Source organism: Scomber scombrus, chromosome 21 (assembly GCF_963691925.1).
Source record: "Scomber scombrus chromosome 21, fScoSco1.1, whole genome shotgun sequence".
NCBI classification, from domain to species: domain Eukaryota; kingdom Metazoa; phylum Chordata; class Actinopteri; order Scombriformes; family Scombridae; genus Scomber; species Scomber scombrus.
The window spans coordinates 19,742,571-19,766,925 of NC_084990.1; the positions used below are offsets into that span (position 1 = coordinate 19,742,571).

The following is a 24,355-nucleotide window of genomic DNA, read 5'->3' on the forward strand; positions in this document are numbered from 1 at the left end:
TTATTGTAAACTCTCTTGTCTGTGTACAGTATGTAATGCCTGTGTGGATTACTGTTAGTCTGTCTTTTTTTAGTCTGTCTGTTTATATCTGTCACCCTACGTCTTCCTCTCCGATCTGAGACTTTCATTTATACATCACTACTCTGTCATTAAAACATCACCATGCCTCTCCCTGTGGGTTGGGTTAAAACCTGCAGAGGGGGGGGGGTTTATCTGCAATGAGACTCTGTCCATTTTTTGCTAATAAGGAAAATAGCCCCTGTTGTTCCGCCCCACCTGCATTCAGCTAACTCTGCCAGACTTCAGCGATTCAATTGTTGCATCGTAGACCTGCATGGGATTTATAGTCTATTTTCTGCTTAAAGGAGGAGTCCAGGGGAAGCTAGCGGGTTATGGAGACTTTTCAAAGTCTCAATCAGGTTTACCACTGCTTGCCTTCCCTTTGGTACTGACATTACCTGCCCCCTGCCATCATCTAGGGTGCAGCGATTACAGAAACAGATCAGAGAAAGCTGGATTGATATTTTATGGTTTATTAGGTAAGTAAGAGAAGAGACACCCATACTCATAAAAGATGGTAGAATTAATGAGATCATAAAATATTGATCTGTAATAAATAGCCAAGCCAATCAGCCGTATACTGTATCTGCTCAACTCTGGAGAGAGAAATTGGTCCCAGTGAGCACTGTTCCTTCCCTGCTTTATATTAATTGATGTTGGTTATCTTGAAAATCTGTAGCTTCACCTCTCAGGCAGATTCAGAAACTCTTGTCCATGCTTTTGTCAGCAGCAGACTAGATAACTGTAATGCTCTTTTTACTGGTCTTGCTGGTAAATCCATTTAACGGTATCAGCTTATTCAAAATGCAGCCATCCGTATCTCTAGTAGAACCAAAATTTTGACCATGTCACTCCAATTCTTAAACAGCTTCACTGGCTGCCTGTCCTTTATAGAATTGATTTAAAAATGTTGCGTCTGGCCTGCAAAGTACTAAAAGGCCTGTCCCCTGAATATACGATACATCAGACAAGCTTCCATTTTATCAACCAGGCAGATCTCTCAGGCCCCAGGACAGCTTTCTAATTCTAAACCAGGCGCAGAGCGTTTAGTGCTTCTGCTCCTAAAGTATGAGACAGTCTTCCAGCTGATTTACAGTTTGTAATAACTGAAGACATTATCATTCTTTTCTCTTTTAAGTAGGTCTATTTGCATTTTTCTGTGTGTGTGTGTGTGTGTGTGTGAGTGTGTGTATAATGTGTGTGTATATCTATGTCCAAACTAAATTTGTGCTGTTTTAATTTTTTATCACAAAGCATTTTGAATTGCTTATGTATGACTCTGAAGAAATAAAGCATGAACATAAAACACAATAAAACAATTAAATAGAATAAAGACAAGTCTGAACAATTGGGTCTTGAGCTGCTTTTTAAAAGTGTCCACAGATCCAAAGTCCAAAGAGAGAGACTTCTAAAGTCGTACCACAACCTCAAAAGCACAGTCTCCTTTAGATTGAAGCCTACATCAAGGAGTAACCAGCAAACCCTGATCTGCTGGTGACATAGGGCTGCAGTAAGTCTCTAATGTAGGCAGGTGCCTGATCATGCAGAACTCTCTAACTGATCACAAGAACTGTGCTCTACAAATAAACTTGACTTAGTTATGAGATAATGTAGTCAGTGCCAGAGCAAGTCAAAACTGAGCCAGTTTATTAGGTACAGTTTTCAATAAAGTGTAATATAATTTAAAAATAACCACTGAGCTGAAACAGCATTCCACTGATGTTCACTTAATGTGATCATTAAAATGATCATTAAAGGCTTCATAACAGTAGGACTAGTTTCAAGACAGTTGTATTGGATTGTACTGACAGAGTCTGACAGACGCTGCTGGATTTAAATACTATGTGGTCTAAACAAACGTATCACAACATGATAGTATTTGATGCGTCATTTTGTAGCTTGTTTCTCCTGAAATTCAATCTTTTATCTCATAAAAAAGAACAATAATTTCATCTGATGTAAGCAGAGGTGATCTTTATTTTAGGTGAGGCAGGCTGCCTCTGTTATAAAACACTATGACCTGTGACCTCAAGTTTTTAATGTAACATGGGGAATTATTGTCAACATGTCTTCAGAGAGTGTTGTGAGGAATAATGCTCTTTTTTGCGGGGGTTCATGTTGAGAGATTTTGTTGCTGCTTTTAAATCCGATATTATGGCAGCACAATGCCACAGCGCTTTGAGAAAAACAGACGCTCAGAGAGACTACTTAAGCGCATACATTTATGTTGCTGGATGTTGTGTTCGTGCTGATGCTCCTGCTGAACAAATAAAATCCTTGAATGACTGAATATGCGAAAAGTATTTTTTGTTTGTCAGATTTCTGGTTCAAATAATGTTGTTTACATAAATGCACACAGAAAATCCAAATGGTTTCATTGCTGTATGTCCACCTCATATTTGTTATTTTTTCCTGCTGTAGTAAACCATCTTGTTCTGAGGTTTGCTGCAAACAGTACAGATTCAAATTAACACTAAATGATCATATTGTACAATAAGTAAAAGAAACAAGTCAGGACATAAAGATGTGTGCTGGACATTGTGGTTAAATCTGCAGCACAAAGAACTTCTCATAGAAAGAGCACAAACTTTTGCAGGGAACCACTTCAAACAAAATGACTTCTGAATGAATCTGATATTATCTCTCCAACAACCTTAATTGTGTGTGAAGTCTCCAAGATATATCCCCCAAGACACACACAGCAACCCTGCCTTTCCAATGAATGCACGTCATTCATGCTGTTTGAGTGAATGTAATATTCCCTATAACATTTTCATCTCCTTACAGTGATCGTCCCAATGAGCCTCATTACTGTACATTTGTACATTTTCCTTGTTTTTCCAAAAGTCAAGGTTGATGGAGAAATTGATTACCTGTATTATGAATATGTGAAAAAGAAGCCATGAAATATTCGTAAAATGTTGTTTAGGTGCTGATTTTTGTTGTTTCTTGTAGGTATATTTCTACCAGAGAATGTTTAGCATTTCAGAATTGAAACAACATCCTTATTTTTAGTTTTTCACCCATCATTTTTCTTACTTAATTAATGAGAAAACTCTGAAACAGTGACTGAAAAGGACATCATCTCAAACATACAGCATTTACACTCCAAACAGTGCTGCAGTTGTACTCTGCTCCTCTCATTAATTTATCAAAGCCTTACCTGTCCCTCCATGCCTCCTCTCTCCGCAGCGTCGCAGTGGGTGTGGGTTTCTATGGCAACAGCGAGACCAATGACGGCGTGTACCAGTTAACCTACTGCCTGTACAATGCCAATCATACGCTGAGCGGTGTGGACAGTCTGGTAGGTACAACACAGAGCTCCTCACATTAGTGTCACATGATAAGACATTGTTAAATGACTGTTAAATGTCTCACACACATAAACACACACATACCTCACAATGTGCTTGTTTAAATTAAGTGGCATCATGTTTTTTGCTTGTAAAAACAAACGGAGTATATAGATGAGAGACTCATCCAGCTGCAGCTACACACACAAACACCCAAGAGAGGCGGAAAGCCCAGGGGACTCAATTTAGTTTACCTTTAAATGTTTTTACAGTCTTTAATGGCTTTTTACCACTACACACAAATTGCCTCTCCACACAGAAACTATTTCCTCCCAGACAGACAATACACACACACAAACACATGCACACACACACACACACACACACACACACACACACACACACACACACACACACACACACACACACACACACACACACACACACACACACACACACACACACTCTCTCTCACCCCTTCTCCCAGTTGCTGTGGCCTCAGCAGAAACAAAGAATCGTCCTGTGTCTTTCTTGTGCTCACTTTAGCTCAGTGCTTGTGCGTGATCCTTTTCTATTTTTATCTGCCTCACTTTCTTTCCATCTAAGAGACGCTGATCACACAGACACCTAAATGTAGCTCTCTGTGGCAAATTTTGTACTTGTGACAAAGCAGTGTTCTGCTCTCAGTTGAGAGTCAAACTTTGAGAAGTTAAAACTTTGGACATTAAGTTCCCTCTGGGTTGCTTTTTTCCCCCAGCATTGTTTTTGAAAAAATATTTTTTCAGGCTGTCATATTATGAAAAATACAGTTTATCCAGCCATAAACTATCAAGATCAGATACTTCTGTTTCAACATAGATGGCACAAACAAAGTGTGCAACTATTCATCTGCTCCTGCTGTTTGTGTTTCAACAGAAGACAGGTCTGCGGACCAGAGTTGAATCCACACACTGTTGTTTCAACTGTCGTAACAAAACCTCGAACACCTCATCAGCTCATACAAACCAAGAGTACAAAGAGAGTGTGCAGAACCTTTTTTTTCATTATGTAAGTGTTTGATTCACTTTGACATAGTCTAGCCAGAGCCAGCTAACAATCTACAGTCTCTACACAACTCTACAAACTGTAGCAGGTGCACAAAAATACTGTAAATATTCACGTCACATTTTACAGGACTGCCCTTACTCCAGATGCTTGTAGCCAGTTGTCATCTACATTACTTTTTGCCTGAAATTAAAATACAATAACTTATTTGTGCACGTTGTACTTTGTAATAGCTCAATTTTAACAATATAGACATTTAATACATGAAAGCAAGTCTGGTAGTTTATGTCCAACTATGTAGTAATATGTATTTTTCAAGTCAAAAGTTTGGACACATTTTCTCATTTAAGTGAATTAGAACATATGTCCAAATGTTTGCATTAGCTGAACATTAGCTGTGCATTGTCGCCTGGTGCATGGCCAGCAGAAGTCCTGCGTGATGCTGTGAGGATGTCGGTGTAGGCAGAGACCTTGGGTGACTTGCTGTCGAAGAGCAGGGATTAAGTCTCCATCTGTGTTAATGGATATTAATGTAGTGGTATCTGAGCCACTCAGCACGGTGACTCAATATGGCCTCAGTAATAAACACTTTGCTGAGAGAGTATAATGCCCACACCACATTCGCTCACTCGCTGCTGCACTAAGTGAGGACTTCTTAAAGGTTTATACTGATGATGGTGATGACTTAGGTTTTAATGGAGAGTGGTTCATAGAGCTGTCTGGCTCTGATTGATGTGCTTTATAAATAATTTAAACTGGAAACCTGTAAGAACTCTTTGACTACTGATGTTGGAAGATCAGTAGCGCTGCTGTACACAGTCTGTCAGTTGGATAAGTTGTCATGTGTCGTACATAAACCTGAACCTAAGCCTTTTTGATTTAGTGTATTTCATCAATATATAATATCAAAATATCATGTTATGCTTCTATTGCCTAAGAGGCATGTATCATTTACATTTTAGGGCCATATTTTTATTTTGGGATGCCAGTGGATTAACTTGCATGATTTACAGTTGAAAAAATGTCAAACTTATTTATCTTATACTGGCTCTTTATGCAGCCCCTCAGTTTAGCATCTGTCTGAAATGGGCCATTTTAGCTCCTGTTTATAAACCCCCCTCCCAATAAGCCCACTCTGTTTTGACTTGTTGAAATGAAAGGGAAGACTTTGTATAAGCCCGTCGGGTTTCTTTCCTTTGCACAATTAATATAACTTTTTACTGTGTAACATTTTATCGTAACGTCTGTGCAAATAAACTAAACTAAATTAGTTAGCTCCCCCTCAGCAGACTTGGGCTGCCGCTTTGGAAGTTACGTAAACCAAACCCCCAGGAAGTGCACTGGGCTGTGAAGCCAATTTGACATAGTGACCAAACTGTGTATATTACAACTTCGGGGTCTGTTACATCATGCACACTGGCCCAAAAATCATATTTATCATATCAAATCATAGGAAAAGGAGCAGTTGCAAAATGGCGAATAATATATATTTTGGGCGTCTCTATCCATTCGGTCTGACAGTATTTGGAAAGTCTAGAAGAGCTGCACGATTAAATGATTTTATCCCCATTCAAGTTAGCAGAGAGCCAACCAGAAATCCCATAAGGTAGCAGCAGGAAGCCAATTTCTTTTGTTTCATGTGCCACTGAACAGCTTTCATAGGAATGAGCGGGTGCCATGTTTGAGTCCTGTGACCAGTTCTTATGATACATTCATAACGTAAACAGTCGTAGCAGGAATTCACTTCCCTTTTCTCATTTTTCTTCTTGTAAAATCTGACCCAAAATGTGAGTGGACAACGGGACAAAAAACCCACAGAACGCTTGCAGCAATCTCAGCAACAAAGGCTGTATAATATACGGCCGTTTGTGGGCATGCCTCAAGTTCACCTCAAGTTTTAGAACTTTGATCATATTTTACATAGACATCCGACATCATAGCAATATAAAGATAACAGAAAACAACAAAAAGATGATATGCCCCTTTTACTACATTGGAACAGATAAATCTCTTTGTCATTTCTAGATTGAATGAATTGTTCACTGATTGTCTCGCCTATTAATCTTGTAGAGTACTTTGAAGTTCATTTCTCAAAGTCACATTAGCAAGAGGAGAGAGATCATTAACATATACTGTAGCTTGTCTGGCAGTTTGTCAGTGTGCGCCTTTGGGAGCTGTGAACTCATGCAAACACATAATTGGACATGGTGGCCTTTATTTTAGCATCTTATGTGTGTGAGTTTCCTCGCATGCACGCCTGTCCGTGTGTGCCTGAGTGAGTTCATTGCATGCAGCTATAGACTGTTAAGGAGTCTGATTCTTGAGCAGGACAAAGAGCCCAGTGTGCCACACACGGTTCCCAGTCTCCCCCCACCTAATCAACCATGAGCCTAGGAGACAAAGCCTTTTGATGGGGAAGAACAAGGACCAATGCTAGCCCATCTGATTGGCAGAGTCGGGATTGAAATCGGTATTGAACTCATTGACAATGAAGGCCTCACTGCACTCTTGCCCACACAAATGCCTTTTAGCCCAGCTCTGGGAGAGTTTATAAGTGAGTTAGCTTCTTTAAAGAGGGAAAAGGAAGGAAGTCAGAGTCATTATTTGTAGAGGCTTTTTTCTCAGCTACTGTTGAAACCTTGATTAGTTACGGTCTGGAATATATGCTTATGATGTGTCTATGAACACACACACACATTCACACATAAACACACACCTTCTCTCTTTGCGAAAATGTGAATTAAACAAAGCACTTGCAGACTGAGAGCTGTAATTTGGAGACGTTTCTTCAAACATTAATGCAAAAAAAAAACAACAACAGAAAAACAGGGCTGCAAATCTGGAGAGCAGCCAATAACCAGGATGCTTTATCTATGCTGTAATGGGACTGATGTGACATTTGAAGTGTTTAGCTGCACTAATAATAACTCTATTGTTTGGAGATGGGTGTTATGAGAGGTTTTGGCAGCCAATGGACTTGGTCGATGTTTGGGTCATTCACTGAGCATTTGGCCAGAGCTCAAACACAGTTTGGAAGTTATCCCACTACATAATTACAAACATGCATATTTCCACATCATTCTCATTATACGCTTTTTGTAATAATACAAAATAATAAGCCATTCATACTATGAAGGGGGAGGTTTATGAATATAAAAACCGGTGGGGGTTTTTGTCACAGTCTTGGGGGGGCTGAACAATAATTATTTAGAGTGAGTATAAAAATCCCCAATACTCTTGCAAGTCTTTGCGGTGGGAGGAAAGCCAGAGAAAAACCCAACGCATATGCTCTCATTTTCAATGATTTATGTTCCAACTCACACATGCTCACAAGCTTGGTGACCAAAAGAATGAGATTGTCGATATGAATGGCTGAAATTAATTTCACTCACAGTGTGTTTTGGTTTATCACCAATGGGGACTATCCTGAACATCCTTAAGTAGCCTAAAGTAGAACTACTGTCCCTTTGCAATGAGGTGGATGAGACATTTGTTTAAGATGGCTCCTGGACATGAAGATGTTCCAGGCACCTGCAACAGGGAGAAGAACCACTTATATACACGAGGTGAGAAGATATTACGTACCCAGTATCATCTAGGATTATCTTGGCAATTGATTCTTCTGTATCTGACAGGAGCCAATTTGGCCTCAAAACATTTTACTTTCTTTAATGTAATGAAGAAGTTATAACTGGAGCAGATTACTGTGTTGCAAGAGATCCCCCCAGAGAGAGCTGAAGGAAAATGACGTCTGGGCAACTTTGCTGCCACAGTGAACCAGACGAGGATAAGCAACGTAAAACTGCAAAAATAAATGGATGTGATGCCACAAGAGTAACTGCAACTTGAATACAGAGAGCAGGCCAGGGCACTATCATCTCTCCCCTATCACACAATTAGTTTTTAGTTTTTTTAAAAGGCAGAAATTTGTTCAATTTCAGTAGAAGAGACAGAATCTTTTCGGAAGAATACTCCAACTAACACCTGCCATCCTTGAGTGCAAATGTGCTGGTCAGTGCAATCCATTTGAGATATGACTAATAGACACTTTTACTGACTTTCTTACTATAGCATGGCTGGATGGGCAGCCTTGTAAAGTTGAACTGAAAGCACTGATGCTGGGCCAGAGGTCCTCTATGTGGCCAAACCACTTTCCGCTCCACTCAACCCCAGTGTGAACTCTTGCTCTCCTAAGAACTAAACTACAAACATTTGGAAAGTTGAAGTCTCTGCTGAATTGCTCACATCTTGTTGTATATCATGGTGCAAACCCACTTCCTTCCTTTGGTCAACAATCTTTGCTGCATGGGCCATCGGATTTCCAAAAGCCATGATTTAATGCCTGGTCAGTGTTTCATCAACAAGCCCATAAATGCCTGTAATTCCCTCTGCAGGACAGCATCTCCAAAGCTCTGTGGTCATCAAGAATCTGAGAGTGAAAAAAGGAGGCAGGAAAGAGTATATGGAAAGACTATATTTTTAAAGAGATGTTCTGCTGAGCTTCGTTACCCAGCGATGGATTGTCTCTGTCTTTGCGGTGACCAAGCTGCCGAGGCACTTCAGACCTATGTTCTATTTCACGCTCTAGCTGCCACATTCAATTTTAATTGAAGAAAGTCTCTCCACTATCAAGTTAAGACATTGAAATGAGAGCAGGAAAAAGGGTTTTATCTCATATCTTAGCCTTTGTTTTATATTCTCATTGGCATCAGTTTCTTAAGTAATTATGACGGAGAGTGTGGAATACATTGTGCAAACGACTGTGGATGCTCAGCAGCTAAAATGAGCACAGAATAATTATAACTGTTAGATCATTTCCGATTTTAGAACCCACATACAGTCTCACAACTCTCTCTCAAACTCGAAACACAGCAAAACAAAAAATCAGGAAGCAGAAAGAAGCTTTTGTCAGTCTTCATCTGATACATTCTCTAAACCTTTAAAAAACAACATAAAAACAAACTTTGCCAAACAATTTTCTATTTCAACTGAGCGGACACTCTCTGGGAGGATTGTGTCTTAAATTAAAAATGCTCCTGTGCAGCCGCTCTCTGTTTCGTGCTCCCAGAGTCATCTCAGAAGCATCACTTTCTCTAGGGCTGGGTACCAGCCCCAACAGGCTTAAACTTGGAGATTGAATCCTTTTGAAGAAAGTGAGAATCATATTCTTTTGAGCCTGAGAGTCAGTATTGCAATCTTGAGGGCATGACACGCACAAGCAATTCAACAGGGAGTCTCTTTCTAGTCCTGATCCTGCTATAAAACTCAGATGAAAATAAATTGCCTGATATGAATCATTACTTATAATAATACAGTAGTAATAGTTTTCTATGTATCATGCAAGTATTTCGTTTTTTAATATTAGCATACACATTCCCCAAGTAGGCATGAGATTGATTTTAAACCCAGGAGAAAGACAGAATTCATGAAAAAAATCAAGGTTTTCTGCGTAAGAATGATCAGATTTTATCATTTGATAAAAATCAATCAATGAGCAAAGGAAAAGGATTTTGGACTACATGACCATACAACCCCTCCCAACATCGCCTAGGGTCTTCAAAATAAATACGAGCTCATGTAAACGAGAACCCTTGCATAATGCTCATTGATATATTTTCTTTCTTTTTCCTCAAGCAGGATCTACATTTGATATTTGACAACACGTTGTCATTTTTTCAGCCCAAAGCCACTTGTCATTTGTCACAGTTATGTCATTTATCATGGCTCCTTGTGTTGTTTTGTTTGTTGTTTAGCTTAAGACTTGTACAAATGGAAAATCCCCACAGTTAAATGGCTTTGCGCCAAACGCACTCTGCAGCAAATTGTCAGTTTAGAAAGTTGTGAGGCAGAGAATGCTTTGCCATGCCCTCAAAACACAAGACTTGAGACAAAGACCCGAGAAGACTGGGACTGAAAATAATATCTTCTTGATCGTTGCGGATCACTTACACAGTGAGGATCAGACCAAGACGAAGGAGAGATTAGCTGGATTGGCTGTCTCCTCGGGAGTTTTAGATAAGATTCTCACACAGGAGGCAAGGATCAGATACATGCTTCATTTTTCATCTGTGATTTCATCTGCTCAGTCTGAGGAGGATGAGTGATCAGATAACAAACTGCAGAGTGCCACAAGCTTGTGTATGTGCCTGTAACTTTCAGTGGTTGCTTCCATAATGGTTCATCTATGTCACTTCAGATGTTAAAGCCACAATGTGTAGGACTTGTATGAAATTCGGAAAACCATCAAATATGTCTGAATTTGTTTGTTGGGATAAAATGTGTAGATGTTTTGCTTTAATTCATCCTGGGGGGTGCCAGAGGGAACTTTCAAATTTCACACATAGGGGCTTTAAATATGAAATATAAATTATTTAATCACTTTAAAATACTGAATATAAGTTATATTTGTATTGAAAGACTGTTTGTTCGAGGCTATTGTAGTGTGTAGTGTTTTTGTGTAGTGTCACTTTAAAAGCAAAAAAAAACCACTCCATTTTTTTGTAGGTGAAAATACCTTTGATATGTTTCACTTATTGAAAGAAAAGTAACCCTTTTAAGATTGAGTTTTACAATTAATAACTTCATAGAGTATTTTGGGAAGTGTGGCAGACACTCTCTTTTTCTCCTCTTTCTTTTTTAATCTGTTCTCCTTCCCTCTTTCAGTTTTGCCATCGGCTATCTAGTGTGGGCTACACATTGAATATAAACCCAACTAATTACTTCCACCCAACCTCACCTCCCGCTCCAGCAAACTCCATCCCTGACAAACACAACAACAATATGAGTTGTCTCTCTCAGTGAATGCCAAGTACCCAGAGCTGAATGAGAGCATTTATTACCCTTTTTAATTATCAAATAGCAGGATGTCTCTGTGAATGCCATTTCCTTGTAAACAACTTCTCCCTTCAAGCAAAGCACGGCGTAATTAAACCCAAGGAAATGCATAGCGCTTGTACAGGAGATGCTTGCACCAACTTGGTCTAATGTGTGTTTGGTCCAAGAGGTAAAACTCTGATGTGTAAAACAAGTCTGTATTAGTTTTGTTTGTTGCTTTTTATTTGTTGTTTGCCTTAGAGGATTACACCTTCCCTCAGAGGAATGAATTAGCTGCAGTGTGATTACATGGTCTAAACAGGTAAACAAACTATTGATCTCAGTAAGGTGAGTATCAACTTTAGTGAATATTGCCTCTAGCGAGGTATCAATTTGGAACAAGTCTGACAAACAGCAGCATCGTGGAATACAAAACTCCAGCACCATCAAACTTACAATTTCACCTCTGGGCTTTCTAGTTTTGGCTTTTTTCCAAGCTGAACTGTTTACTCACAATGGACCTTTTCACCCTCCGCTCTCCAGCTCCCCCTCACCGTTCCCTCCATGTCCTCTGCAGTTGATTGACAGTGCAGTCCAGCCTCATGTTTAAGCTCTTCTCACTTTTGGCCACTTATTTTTGAAACTTTCTCAGGCAAAAAAAGTTGGCCAAAGGTACCCACACATGATCAGCATTCTGTGCTGCGCTCTGCACTAAGAAAGGTCTGTCAGTGCATCATTATTCTAGTAGAAAGGTGGGGGATATAAAAACATTATCATACCCCCAAACTGGTATGCTATACTGCTGGCGGCTTTGGGAAACATTTGCCTTACTGTTGAGAATGGTCCTCAATCACCAAATAACTGTCACTTAATTATTATGCTTCATAAAAGGTTAATTAGATGACAGGTTGAGGTTTGATTGATGAATTAATTTTCAATTAACAAAAGTCTACAGTCATGCTAGCAGCTCTGTGAGGATATCCCTAGGCACAGTGGTGGTTTGAGTTAAATGCTAACATCAGCATGCTAATATGCTTACAGTGACAATATAAACATGCTGATTAGCATGTTCAGTAAGTATAATGTTTACCATGGTCATCATCTTAGTTTAACACGCTAGCATGCTAACATGTACATCATATCTGGACCACTTTTGGGAGGTGACATGCTAAAATGGACTTCTTACTGTGTACAACAATAAACATACTGTACATTAAAGATGCAGTTTGATTTTTCTGCAGATTTTTACAGGGAGGATGTTAACTTGCCTTAAGACCACATTGTACAACTACAGCCTGCAAAAAGAGGCTTGGAGAGACACCTCAGTTACCTTCACACAGGCAGCGGTTAGCTGGCTGGTATATATTTAAAGATCTTTTTCACAACTGTGTATTTGAACCAGGAGAAAAGATAGTAAAGTTAATGTCAAGAAACTGAACAGTTGCTGAGGACATTTCTTGGAGATGATTGCGAGACCACCAACCCAGTTGAAACCTATTTAGTAAGACATTTAAGATTTGTAGTTTCAAGGTAAATAATATTTGTTTTGGAAAGAAAATAAGTAAACTTTTTTTTTTGTTCATTCAGGATTCAACCAGGTGACCTTAAAATGTCCAAATTCACTATTCTCAACCTAGTGGGCATCATGCTGTATATATATTTTTTTATTTTTACTCCCATCTGCAGCACCGCTACAGAATACCTTATATCCTTTCTCTTGTGTCCTCCAGACGACTGGCACCATGGGCAGCATGAAGAGCGGGCTGCACCAGCACCTCGCAAGGCTTGACGAGATCTTCGCCACACGGGGCGATTATGTGCAGACCCTGCAGTTCATGCAGCAGATGGCTGACAATGTGATCAAGCAGCTGCTGGGCTTGCCTGACTGGGAGGAGGCTAAAGTGGATCTGGCATCCATCGCTGATCAAACAGCAAACATTGAGTACTACAGGTGAGGAACAGAGTAATACATGTGTCAAGCTTGTACAGTACAGAGTGGCCAGGGGATCTGTTTACTCATTATCCTTGTCATGCTATTGGTGTACAGATATCTTGTGAAATACAAAGACAGACCAGCCAAAAATAGTATACCCATTCAGGACTGGAGGAATACAATTCGGGAAGTAGATTTTCCTCCAAAACTGTATTTACTGTAGCCAAAGACAGTTTGATATATTAAAGGGGATAATGCACACAACATTTTTGAAGGTTAAAATGTTCACACGCATCTCTGAAATGCAGATCAGTGGCTTCTGTTTATTTGGTAGAAGACATCTGAGACTAAGTAAAGATGGAGGCTGATTAACCAGAAATCATATATCACATATTTATGATCATTATTTATAAATACTACAAATTAAAGTAAACTATAAAGATATTTACTTCCTAGAGATGATGAATATTTAGGCTTATAACTTCATGTCTTTTTTGTGGCAGAAATCACTGAGCAATGTGTCAGCTGAACATGCAGTTTAATAGATAATTCATGTGTAGGTAGTTACATTCTGCACGTTATGACCTGAATACATCACATGATATTTAGAGGATGGGATGAAATAATGTCACTGCATGTGTGTATCTCCCACTGATGTGAATATAAACACCCTTGCAGACATGGTTTTATTAGAAGAACATGAAACCATTATCAATTATTGCATCAATCCAACATACAAAGATTAAGCAGCAGTCTGAACAACTACAGTCAAGTATGTGAAAAACTATCAATCCTCAACCATGACTCATTAACTTTAAACTCTCTCATCTTACAGCAGAAACAGGTCCACGGCCAATTATAAGTCCTTGTGTAGGCCCGGTGGTATTTCCTTGAAGTCTGCAGTAACAGACAGGCTGGTGTTCTTGTATTGATCCGTAACGTGACTCCTCTGCACCACCAATAATTCAATACCTCACATTGCTCCACACTAATAGAGTATGCAGCCCGCCAGACATTTCAAGCTGTTAATGGACTCATTATCACTGCCTCACGCCAACAAATAGTTAGTGAGTGATCAGGCGTGTGTGTGTGTTTGCATGTTTTTGATTAGACTTATCAAAGTTTATGTGTTCTTTAAGTGTTCTTGTCTGAGTGTTGCCTGTTTATCTTCAACATACAAACCCAGACATATTTTGTTTACTCTTCAAGCTCGTACTCACAGTGTTTCTCATACTGTACGAGCAGTCATACAGACCAACATTCACTCCGGGAATCATCCAACATTTAATTTAATTATTTAATTGTGCCCCAAAGCTAACAAGCTCTATTCCTACTCACCCTTTACTCTAATTATTTAATGCCCTCTCAGCTTTGGACAAGAAACAGATTCTCTCTCTCACTGTTTTAATACATTAGATATATGCTCTTGTAAATATCCATGCTACTAAGGGTGCATTTGCTGGTATGGTACTTAAACTAGTTTCCTGTGAATGTCATCTAAAAAAAAAAACCTTTTTAAAATGGCTATTTATTAGATTGTATATCTTGTTGACTATTTTATCAATTACTATTTAAAATGTTGTATTTGGTTTTACTTTTCACTTTATAATTATATTAATAATGTAACTATGCCAAGAGGTGCAATACAAACACATTCATTCTTAATAATCCTCTCAATTTTTTGGCAGTGTGTGAAAAATAACATCTGGGAGAGAGATTTAGACATGTAAAAAGATTAAGTGAATGAAAGTACCAGAAGATTAATTTATTAGGCACATGAAAGCTGTGCATAAACCAAGCTGTACAGCCAACCTGGAATTTGGTAAGTTTTTTTGTTTCAGTTTCATTGGTATCCATGCCTAACAAGAGAAATTCTTTGTTCAGACAAGTTTATCATATCCCTTCCTTATGAGAACCTTCACCTTTTTTCCCTAAGAGAGAATCCTTCAACCTATAGTCTTAGCTTTGAGCCTGAGATTTTATTTAAATGTCATCATTACATCCTCCAAGGTTTACATCGAGCTAATTTGTACCTTTAAGTGATCTCTGACCACTGTGTCTAATTATCATGATAAACCTTCAATCTGAAGCTTGCGCATATACCTTTTCTCAGCCATCTCACTTCCTTTTTTGATGAAATGTACTTTTCTATTATACCTACATGTAACCCTCCATCCCCACCTGCCTCTATGCAGTTCTCAGTTTGACTCTAATTGGATTAAGATAACATAGACAAACACGGTGGCGGTGACACCCGAGAGCCTCCGTGTGCATGTTGATGTCCCAGCTTCTTGTACTGTACGCTGCCGAGAGGGGAAAAGATGAAACGAGGAAGAAATAGAAATGAGGTGGTGGCAAGGGAGACAAGGGCAAGGGAGAGAAAAAGGGGCTGAGAGGAAAAGAGAGATGAAAGGGGAATGGGAGAGAGGAGGAGGAGGAAAAAAGGGAAAGATAGAGGAGACAAGGGGCAGACGTAGGAAGGATGATGTAGAGTGATGGAAACATAGATTGATAGGGAATAAAAGAAGAGATTAAAAGATGACAAGACTGCACAAAGCAAGCATGTTGAAGGAGTGATGAGTGCAGGAAGAATGATGGAAAAGGGAAAGTAGATGAACACTGATGTAGATTAAAAAATGAAGAGGGGAACTGGAAGAGACGAGAAAAAAATTTAGGTCACTTTGATAAGATATTTAGATTGAGAGATCACATTGGAAAGGTGACATGACTGCTCCTCCCTTCAGTTTTTCACAGCAGTAACATTCAGCCATATGGATTTAAGTCCATTAATTATTAACCATCTGTACAGGCTCGACGCGTCCGGTCACCAACTGACCACTGCTCTCGTAACAGATGGATACACTGAGGAGGGCAATACAGGACAGGAGTGAACACACACACACACAAACACACACACACACACACACACACACACACACACACACACACACACACACACACACACACACACACCTCAGATGACAGCTTCTGCATGTGTTTTTTGAGGTGAAAATAAGTGGGACACTCCCCTCCTCTGATTTCTCTCTCTTGCTTGTTTTCTATATGAGAACATTATCACTAGAGTAATTGACCTAAGCCTGCTAGTGTTTCCATGCATGTCAAATTTCTTCTTGCAGGGCACATATAATTTACAATGATGTCGGTGGCAGAATTATAAAATGTGTTGTGAAAAAATAGCATGGCACGGTTGGCAATGACAGACTGAAATATCTAAACAACTACTGGATGGATTGCCATGGTATTTGTGCAAGACTTTTAAGCCATTGTTAATGAACTAAGAAGGTGAACACGGTAAACATTACGCTTAGCATTAGCATGTAGTGTTGTCATTGTTAGCATTTAGCTCAAAGCTGTACTGGTGTATAGTCTGTTGTACCAGGGAGTTGATTTCACACAAAGTAAACAATGGTCGGCTTCTCTTGATTTTGTCAGTTGAAACGATGACTGTGGCTAGTCTATTTTATCCATAGCGTAGGAGTGTAAACCTCCCCAAACCAGATGAAGAGCATGTCAGAGCTGCTAAGGTTAGCCTAAACTTTGATAGCAATGTAGACTTTGACAAATGATTACTACTGTAGGTAAGCTAGTTAAATAGACATGCCAACATTTGCTGCTTTCATTGAGACAGATATTTACACATCCACTAACTACATTTTTGCCTGTATGTTTTTGGTTTTGATTAGGCTAAAAAAAAAAAAGGCACGATGCTCCAAACTCTAGACACACTAACACTCTTACTACAGACCCTTGCACACAACTTCAGCATGTAGAGAAATTCAAAGGTAGACAGGCCTGCCATGTCTAGTTGCAGTCACTTTCAGTAAGCAATTTAGCAACCCTTCAATTAACTAGTTGAGTTCTATTTTGTTATTATTGATGGAAATAATGGCCAAAAATGACACCCAAGTTGCTTAAAACCAAAATTCCCCTTCAACAAAGCTCCCTTTACCACTGCCTACAGGCCTTCACCAACAGCAGTTTAATTTTCTGTCTCCGTTTGTCTCTACAGGTGGCTCACATACCTGCTGATCCTCATCTTGGACCTGATCATCTGCCTGCTGGCCTGTCTGGGGCTGGCAAAGCAATCTCGCTGGCTGCTCACCACGTGAGTCTATTACATCCCGTAAAACTGAGCTATTTACAGAGAGAAGAGCTATTATTTTTTTGTATACAAGAGAAACAGTCCGTTCCATTTTATGTGTTTGGTGTGTGATTTTCCTATCCTGCACAACCGGAATAAACAGGAGGGTGTAAAGAGAAAGGGGCAGCTTGTCTGAAAGAAGCGGCGTATTGGGAGATAAACAGTCTAAGTGCTGCATTAGATACTAAAAATTCCATTATTTGTCCAGCTCTTACAACATAGAGGACTATCTGCATCTATGAGGCTGAAAATTGAAAAGAAGAAGAAATTTAAAATTGCATTCTACCAGTGCCACCACTGCAGCTGTTAAATATCATAATCATATCCTCATCTCCAAATGATGATATTACTGCAAATTTCCCCATTGTGGGGCTAATAAAGGAATATCGTATCTTATCTTTTCAAGAGCACACAATAACCCACACCCTGCCTGACAGTCATCTAAATACACAGAACAGGAAGGACAATTATACTACATTAAAGTGAGGTAATTAATACAGTAAGAGTTTGGTTAGACATGTGGAAGGAGCTGGAGGCAGGAGTTGCTTCATTAGAGGCACCAAGATCGAAACAGATCGAAACATTGTCCTAAAAAAGTGAATAAAAATATTTATTGGGAGCTTAACAGTGTGCAGACATCCCTGCTATATTCCCTACAAGGAGTTGCTTCAGTCCCTTGAGACATTGCCTGTGAACGAGGCAACTAACTATTGGATCATGTCCTTGTGCAAACACTGCCCTGTAAGCCCTCTTGCATTTCACCATTTGCCTTTTAGCGTTGCCAGCGGTAGCCTGAACTGGCTCAGAGTGTTTCCGTCTCAATGGCTTTGCTCTACAAATTGGATTGGAGAGCTGTGGAGAGGAGGGAGTGAAGCCATTTGATTGTTATCAACAATATAACTTCCCGAAGATTGTTATTGCAGCTTGACGTGTTTGAAACACACTATTTCCAGAGGCTTTTATGGCATGCCATTAATTATTTAGGTTTGTATTTTTAGCCCTTCTTTTTTGTTTATTAAATTTTCCATTTATAAGTGACAAGCAAACATGAGAAGACATAAATAATTAAGAACAGATTCTTAGTATAAGAAATATCTTAAAGATGATAATAACTCTATTATATCAGTGTTCTCAAGATAGGAAACTGTTATTTAATTAACATGTTTCTTTTGGATGTAGGAAGAAATTTCAATGAAAAAAGGATGTTTGTATCACAGAATTATGACATATAAATACTCCCACACATACAACAATACATGTTACACTGAAAGATGATTTCAAAGGTGATTATACATAGCACAGAAATACTGTATGTACGGCATATATTCACAGGCAGAGCCTCTGCTTTCATTTAATCTCCTTACAGTATATATATAGCTCAACTGTATCCATCTCCACTGGAATGTGGATTTTTTTTTTTTTGACTTTTTTCTCTCTGCTGTAAAAGCTTTCACAGGGCATGAAATCCACCCGGACCTCCATTCATTCAGCCGAGCGTCACCCTGTCTATCTCAATCAGTCAGCTCGGGGTGTGAACTGCGCTAAACTTGCCCTACTAACCACAGACCACCCCCCACTTCACTCTCCAACCCCTTTGCACACACAAGATAAGTTAGTGTCAAGAGTGTCTGCCTTCCCAAGGGATGCTCTCTTCCAGCGGAGTGGAAGTAGTTGGAGGCATTCGGGAGCAGATTACAGTCTGGGGGCCTACTGACTCCTCCTGGTTCCCATAACCAGCTGGCTCTGTGGTAGCATGACACACAGTTACAGCTTAGACATGAAGATACGCCCACATGTGAGACATCTCACTGTCAGCAGTTTTTATTTGGATTTCTGTCTGGAACTATTACTGTTACTGGAGTCATGTTGCTGTTGAGTTTTTCATATATCATTTTTTTTCATACTTTGTGCACTGCAGACAAATTTTCATTCACCTTTATTATAATGGGGTGGGGTGGGAGCAGAAAATTCAAACGCTGGATAAATGACAGAAGCTATCTGGTGAACTGAGCCTTAAAATTTCATGATGTAAATACAGCATAAGCCCGTTTAAAAGCTTAATTTAATGGATTACAAGTGGTCATGTGCCCCATTGTGCAGAACAAAGTAAAGGAAGAAAAGCACCTCCCTAGATGACAGAAATCATCAGGTTTGTCATGGGCCAAGGACATAAAGCAAGAAGAATTGCAAGGTATATCACGGAGATGTGCTCAAATTACATCAACATAAAATCAGAGCATTTATAAAGAAGGAGAAGAAAAGAAAATATATTTACTGCCTAGAGGAAGTAAGTGACAACTGAAGCTCTTTGTGGGGAGACATAAACTGTTTTGCAGGGAAAGCCAGAGCTGTTCAGGTAACCTCAAATTTCCAAAGTACCAATTGACTCTATTAGCCTGAGGAAATGCCAACTGAATCCAGCAACTAGTTTTTCACCTGTGCAGCCAAGCTTGCTGATTAAATATCGGCTTCCTCAAAAAGCACATTTATGTATGTGTACTTTGAGTGTGAAACTAGATATACACACAGCAGTGTTAAATGAACTGATTAAGATTAGTATCCCAACCAGGCAACCATGTCCCCTTAAGATGATTTTTTTCTATACTGCTGATTTTCAACAGAAAATATGTTTTGAGGTTAACATCTTCTGAAATTGTGCATTTCAAAAAGGTAGCACCTACACAGTTACTTACGATCAAGTCTTCAACACTGTATTTTCACACTAAATTGACTATACTGAATCATCGTCACTGTTGTTAGCAGTAGGGCTCCTCTCACTGGTGACTGAAAGCACTTAAGTATGTTACTCTGGTTAAAAACGTACTATATATCTGTACATAAATACAGGCCATTGGATCACAAAATGCTCTTTTTTCATTTTTTTTCTTCAGCTGAGTCTTGTCTAACCTGTTGAATCTTTTTCTCCCTTGAAGATAGAATATCAAACTGGCACAGGAGCCAACTACTCATTAATTCAGTCAGGGCCAAGAGTCCAATGCAATCTTGATCGTTAATAAATCCTTCATGTCAAAGTCACAATCTATGAAAAAATTACTCTTGACACATAAACACAATATAATGAGGTGCGTTTTCAGTTAGTCACTAATGGTCTCTCAGATGGTGGTCACAAAGCAGAAACCAAAATTAGAACTTGAGAGAACGATGTGATTATTATGACAAGCTTATTGGCAGAGCCTGGTATCTCTCTGTGTGTTCCCTACATTTTAACTTTTATGATCATATTTGCATTTCACTCTGTTTTAATTGATACATACATCATAATGATGGTTTGTATAATCCCATACCCCATGTTTAGACAGCATTTTATAACTATCACAATGTTCACGTAATAGGAAAATCTATTTCCCACAATGATTCAATTCAGAGTGACTTGACCTCATCTGTGGTGAATGCATTTACTAGCATCATCTTCCCTGCAACTTGATGTGCTTTGCGTCTGGTTTACGCCCGATTTCCTGCTATTCTGTGTAGCTCAGTGAATCCCCTTTGCTCACCAGAGCACATAACTGAATACAGGCTTGCTTGATTGGGACGCAACCTGCCAGCACTGAGGAGGCAATCAGGGGGCATTCTTGTTTGCCCATCAACAAGTGTCAAAGTTGTATAAAGAAGCAAACAGATTGCAGTATCACAAACCCGACAACAAACTGTCAAATAGGCATGGGTTGGCAGACATATAGGCCAATGGTTCCCAACCTTTTTGGCTCAGGACCCTTCAAACCAAAGAAAAATCGAATTGTCCCGCTCATCATAGCGTTAGGGCGGACATTGCAATCAGTTCAACCAATGAGGAAGAAAAAGGCAACAAAAACAACTTAATTATGAGGCTGACGGGTTTCGGATTGACCTGACACAGTGGTCTTGGCCTTGTCACAATCCGAAATCGCTGTGATTTGAAACATTTCAGAAATGTCAGGAAAGAAATGTCTATACCTCAGATTGGGCAGTGTTACACTTAGTTTTATACTTGTTTAAAATGAATTTGATCATTTGGGACACTTTTTGTACCATTGGGATGATTTCTCTTGATTAATATTTACAGATTACATTCTATTAAATCAGACCATCTTGTCTTCCAGTTGGTATTGAGATTGACACGGACAAAGGGCAGATGACCAATGAAACCAAAAGTAATTTCAGTTTATAACAACTTGGCTCAAAGTTTTTAGTTTTAAGGTTATAGCTCTGTGAAAGCCATACAAAAGCTTTCACCTATTCATATTAGTGAAGATGTTTTCTGACTAATGTACTTTGGATTCGCGTTAATTTAAAGAAAACATACTGAACATATCAGGGAGGTCACTATGTATTAAGCAAATTATCACCACATCCCACTTCAGACTTTAAAAATCGTCATTGATCATTATTTCATACATCGGCAGGAAAAAACAACCTGTCTTTTATATCAGTTGAGGCGGTTTGAGGATCTAGCAACACTGCTTGGCATTCACTGCCATACCAATACTATATGCATGTGTTCAAACGTTTGCCAGATATCAGACAGAATTGTCAAGTACTTACTGTACACTCTGTTTCCATTTCCACTCCAACTCAAAATTTCCTCGGTGGAGGGGGATTTGATTCAGTCTCCATTAAACGCTCCGGCTGGTGGTGATGTGGTGGTTGACGTAATGCTAGTTTGGCGGTGCTTGGTTTTGGCTCGACCGTTCCCAACTTGTTCATATCACAGATAAACAGTACACTAAAACATGTTGCTGTGAACATTTGAGGCGAGAAATAGGCAATGCAGAAACAGAATCTTGATTCATATTTGATCAGCACTGCCTACTTTGGCTGAGACCCTTGGTTCCGGCACACAGCTTGACAACTTTTGACAACAGCTTGACAACATTGTGCTGATTGGCTTATGGTTAGTCTCCCCTGTGGCGCTCATTGGATCGATTGGTTTTTCAACCAAGAAACTGCTGTTTCTTGTCAGCATGCCAGACTAGAATCAGTTAACTCGGTGGAGTGGACAGATTCAAAGATCTGGACCCAGGCAACAGACGCATGCAGACAAGCACTAATCAGGCTAAATTGACAGGGGAGCTTTGATTACACATTACTGTAGACAAGACAGTAAAGAGATTTGAAATCAAGAGGAGTCTGTGAAGCCTTTCTCTCTTTGCTATCTTGTTAAGTGTCAGGGCTGGGTGAGGGCTCTGTATCAGAGAGAAGGAGGGAGACAGGCTACAAGAGAAAAACTGATAAAGCAAAGAGGCAGAAGGCAGAGATATGAAAGGGGAGAGAGGACTATGGGAATTGAGAGAGTAAGAAATAGAAAAAAAGATAAAGGAAACAGGAGTAAGGATTTAAGTGGTGGTTTGTAAGTTCAACATCCCGTATTTTCTCAGCACATTGTAAATTGAATTAGCTGGGGAGTTGTTGAAAGATGAACAGACTGCTACCGGGCCTTGACATGCATACCCAAATGAAATTTACACACTGGTGATATGCTGAAAGGGGAATATTGGGAACGTGCCACAGTGGTCAAAGAAAACAGGAGCTTAATTGGATTTTCTGGGGATTATCTCGTCTAATGAAAGCTGATCCATAATAGGACAAGTGTTCATCTTTTAATGGGCATTGATCTTATTGTATTTTATTGTATACACATCTCAATCTGTACCACCCTTTGGTCACATGTCTCTGATGTCATTTTCTGATACTATGAGATCATCAGGGAGGGAGCCCTCTGTAAAACAAAACCACATCAGTCCTCATGGGTGCGGGGAACAGCCATCCACCCAGGGGGCTTTAATTGAATGTAGGCCAACAGAGCGGATATGCCGTGATGCTTGCTCCTCTTTTCATAAAGCCACGTCACTGCAGCTGTAGATTATTTTGACGCCACAAAATCTATTCCAACAGAAATAAACATGACCTTTGACTTTTTCTGTGGATGACAGGCCAGTGAGATCACCACTCCTGCCCCTCGGGGCTCATACTGTTTCCTTTCAATAGCAAAAGCCTTTATGAAAATAGTTCCATTTGCGTCACTGTACTCCCTCTGTAGGGAACTGATAACATAATAAACCTTGCTAAATTCAGTTGGGTTTTTTTTTGGTTTGTCCACACATTTGTCTATTTTATACATTATACATTTGTATATTCTATAGATTTCATCATGTGTCCCACAAAAAGCCATTTCTTTCTCATGTCTTCTGAACACCCTAACTTAAAGCAAATATAATCAATATTTTTATATTAACACTGGGTCACTAGTTATCACCCAACTCAAAAGTTCCCCATATCTCTATGGACCTTTAAAGATTCTTTTTACTCACTGTTATGGTTTTCTGGCCGGCAACTTTCCAGATTTGGTTCAGTTTCTTGCTGCCTTTATCAGCATCTTGTTTGACCACAGCAGGCATCTTTTTTCACTGAAAAAAGCTTTTAAAAATGCATTGTACACTACCTACCCAGCACCAACAGAGTTAGCAACTGACAGCTGAAAACAGCCAAAATAAGAGTAAATGTTTGCCTTACACGTATTAGGTGGACACAAACATGACCTTCAATCAATGCTAACATTACTCAGTGTCTGCTGGATTTATTGATAAGCAGCTGTTCTGCATTTTAACTTGTCTGTTATGTTTGTATGCAGGTTTGAATAAAAAAAACCTTGGTACTCTCCCAGTTTTCTAATGGTGTGATTTAAGAACGGAATAATTTCCAGATGTAATCAATACAAAACGGGTTGGAGTGTTGTAAAACATTCACCATTGTGTTTCGATTGGACAAATTGCAAGCTTTTCTTAATTTGGATAAATAGCAAGCTTTACCAAGCCATCTTTGTGAAATGCTACAGCAGGCTGTGTCTGTTCTTCTTGGGAACAAACTGGCTGTTGAGGTTTCAGTTAATCTACATTTTGTTTAAACAAATAAACTTTTGTTTTGTACTGAGTTGCTCTGTGACCTTGGTGTGGTTTTGTGTCCCTGCAGGATGATGGTGTTCGGAGTGCTGACGCTGATCCTGAGCTGGACTTCTCTGGGAGCTGACCTGGCCGCTGCTGTGGTGAGCTGCTT

General features: G+C 39.4%; 1 protein-coding gene across 1 annotated transcript in view; it reads left to right on the forward strand.

The window, feature by feature from the left end:
- The window catches only part of ttyh2 (tweety family member 2), a 59,341-nt gene that overhangs the window by 21,339 nt on the left and 13,647 nt on the right, over nt 1-24,355 (forward strand). The window contains exons 3-6 of the mRNA XM_062443272.1: nt 3,253-3,364; nt 12,941-13,161; nt 17,174-17,269; nt 24,272-24,344. Coding sequence (XP_062299256.1) covers nt 3,253-3,364; nt 12,941-13,161; nt 17,174-17,269; nt 24,272-24,344 — 502 coding nt within the window. The remainder of the gene's footprint in view (nt 1-3,252; nt 3,365-12,940; nt 13,162-17,173; nt 17,270-24,271; nt 24,345-24,355) is intronic.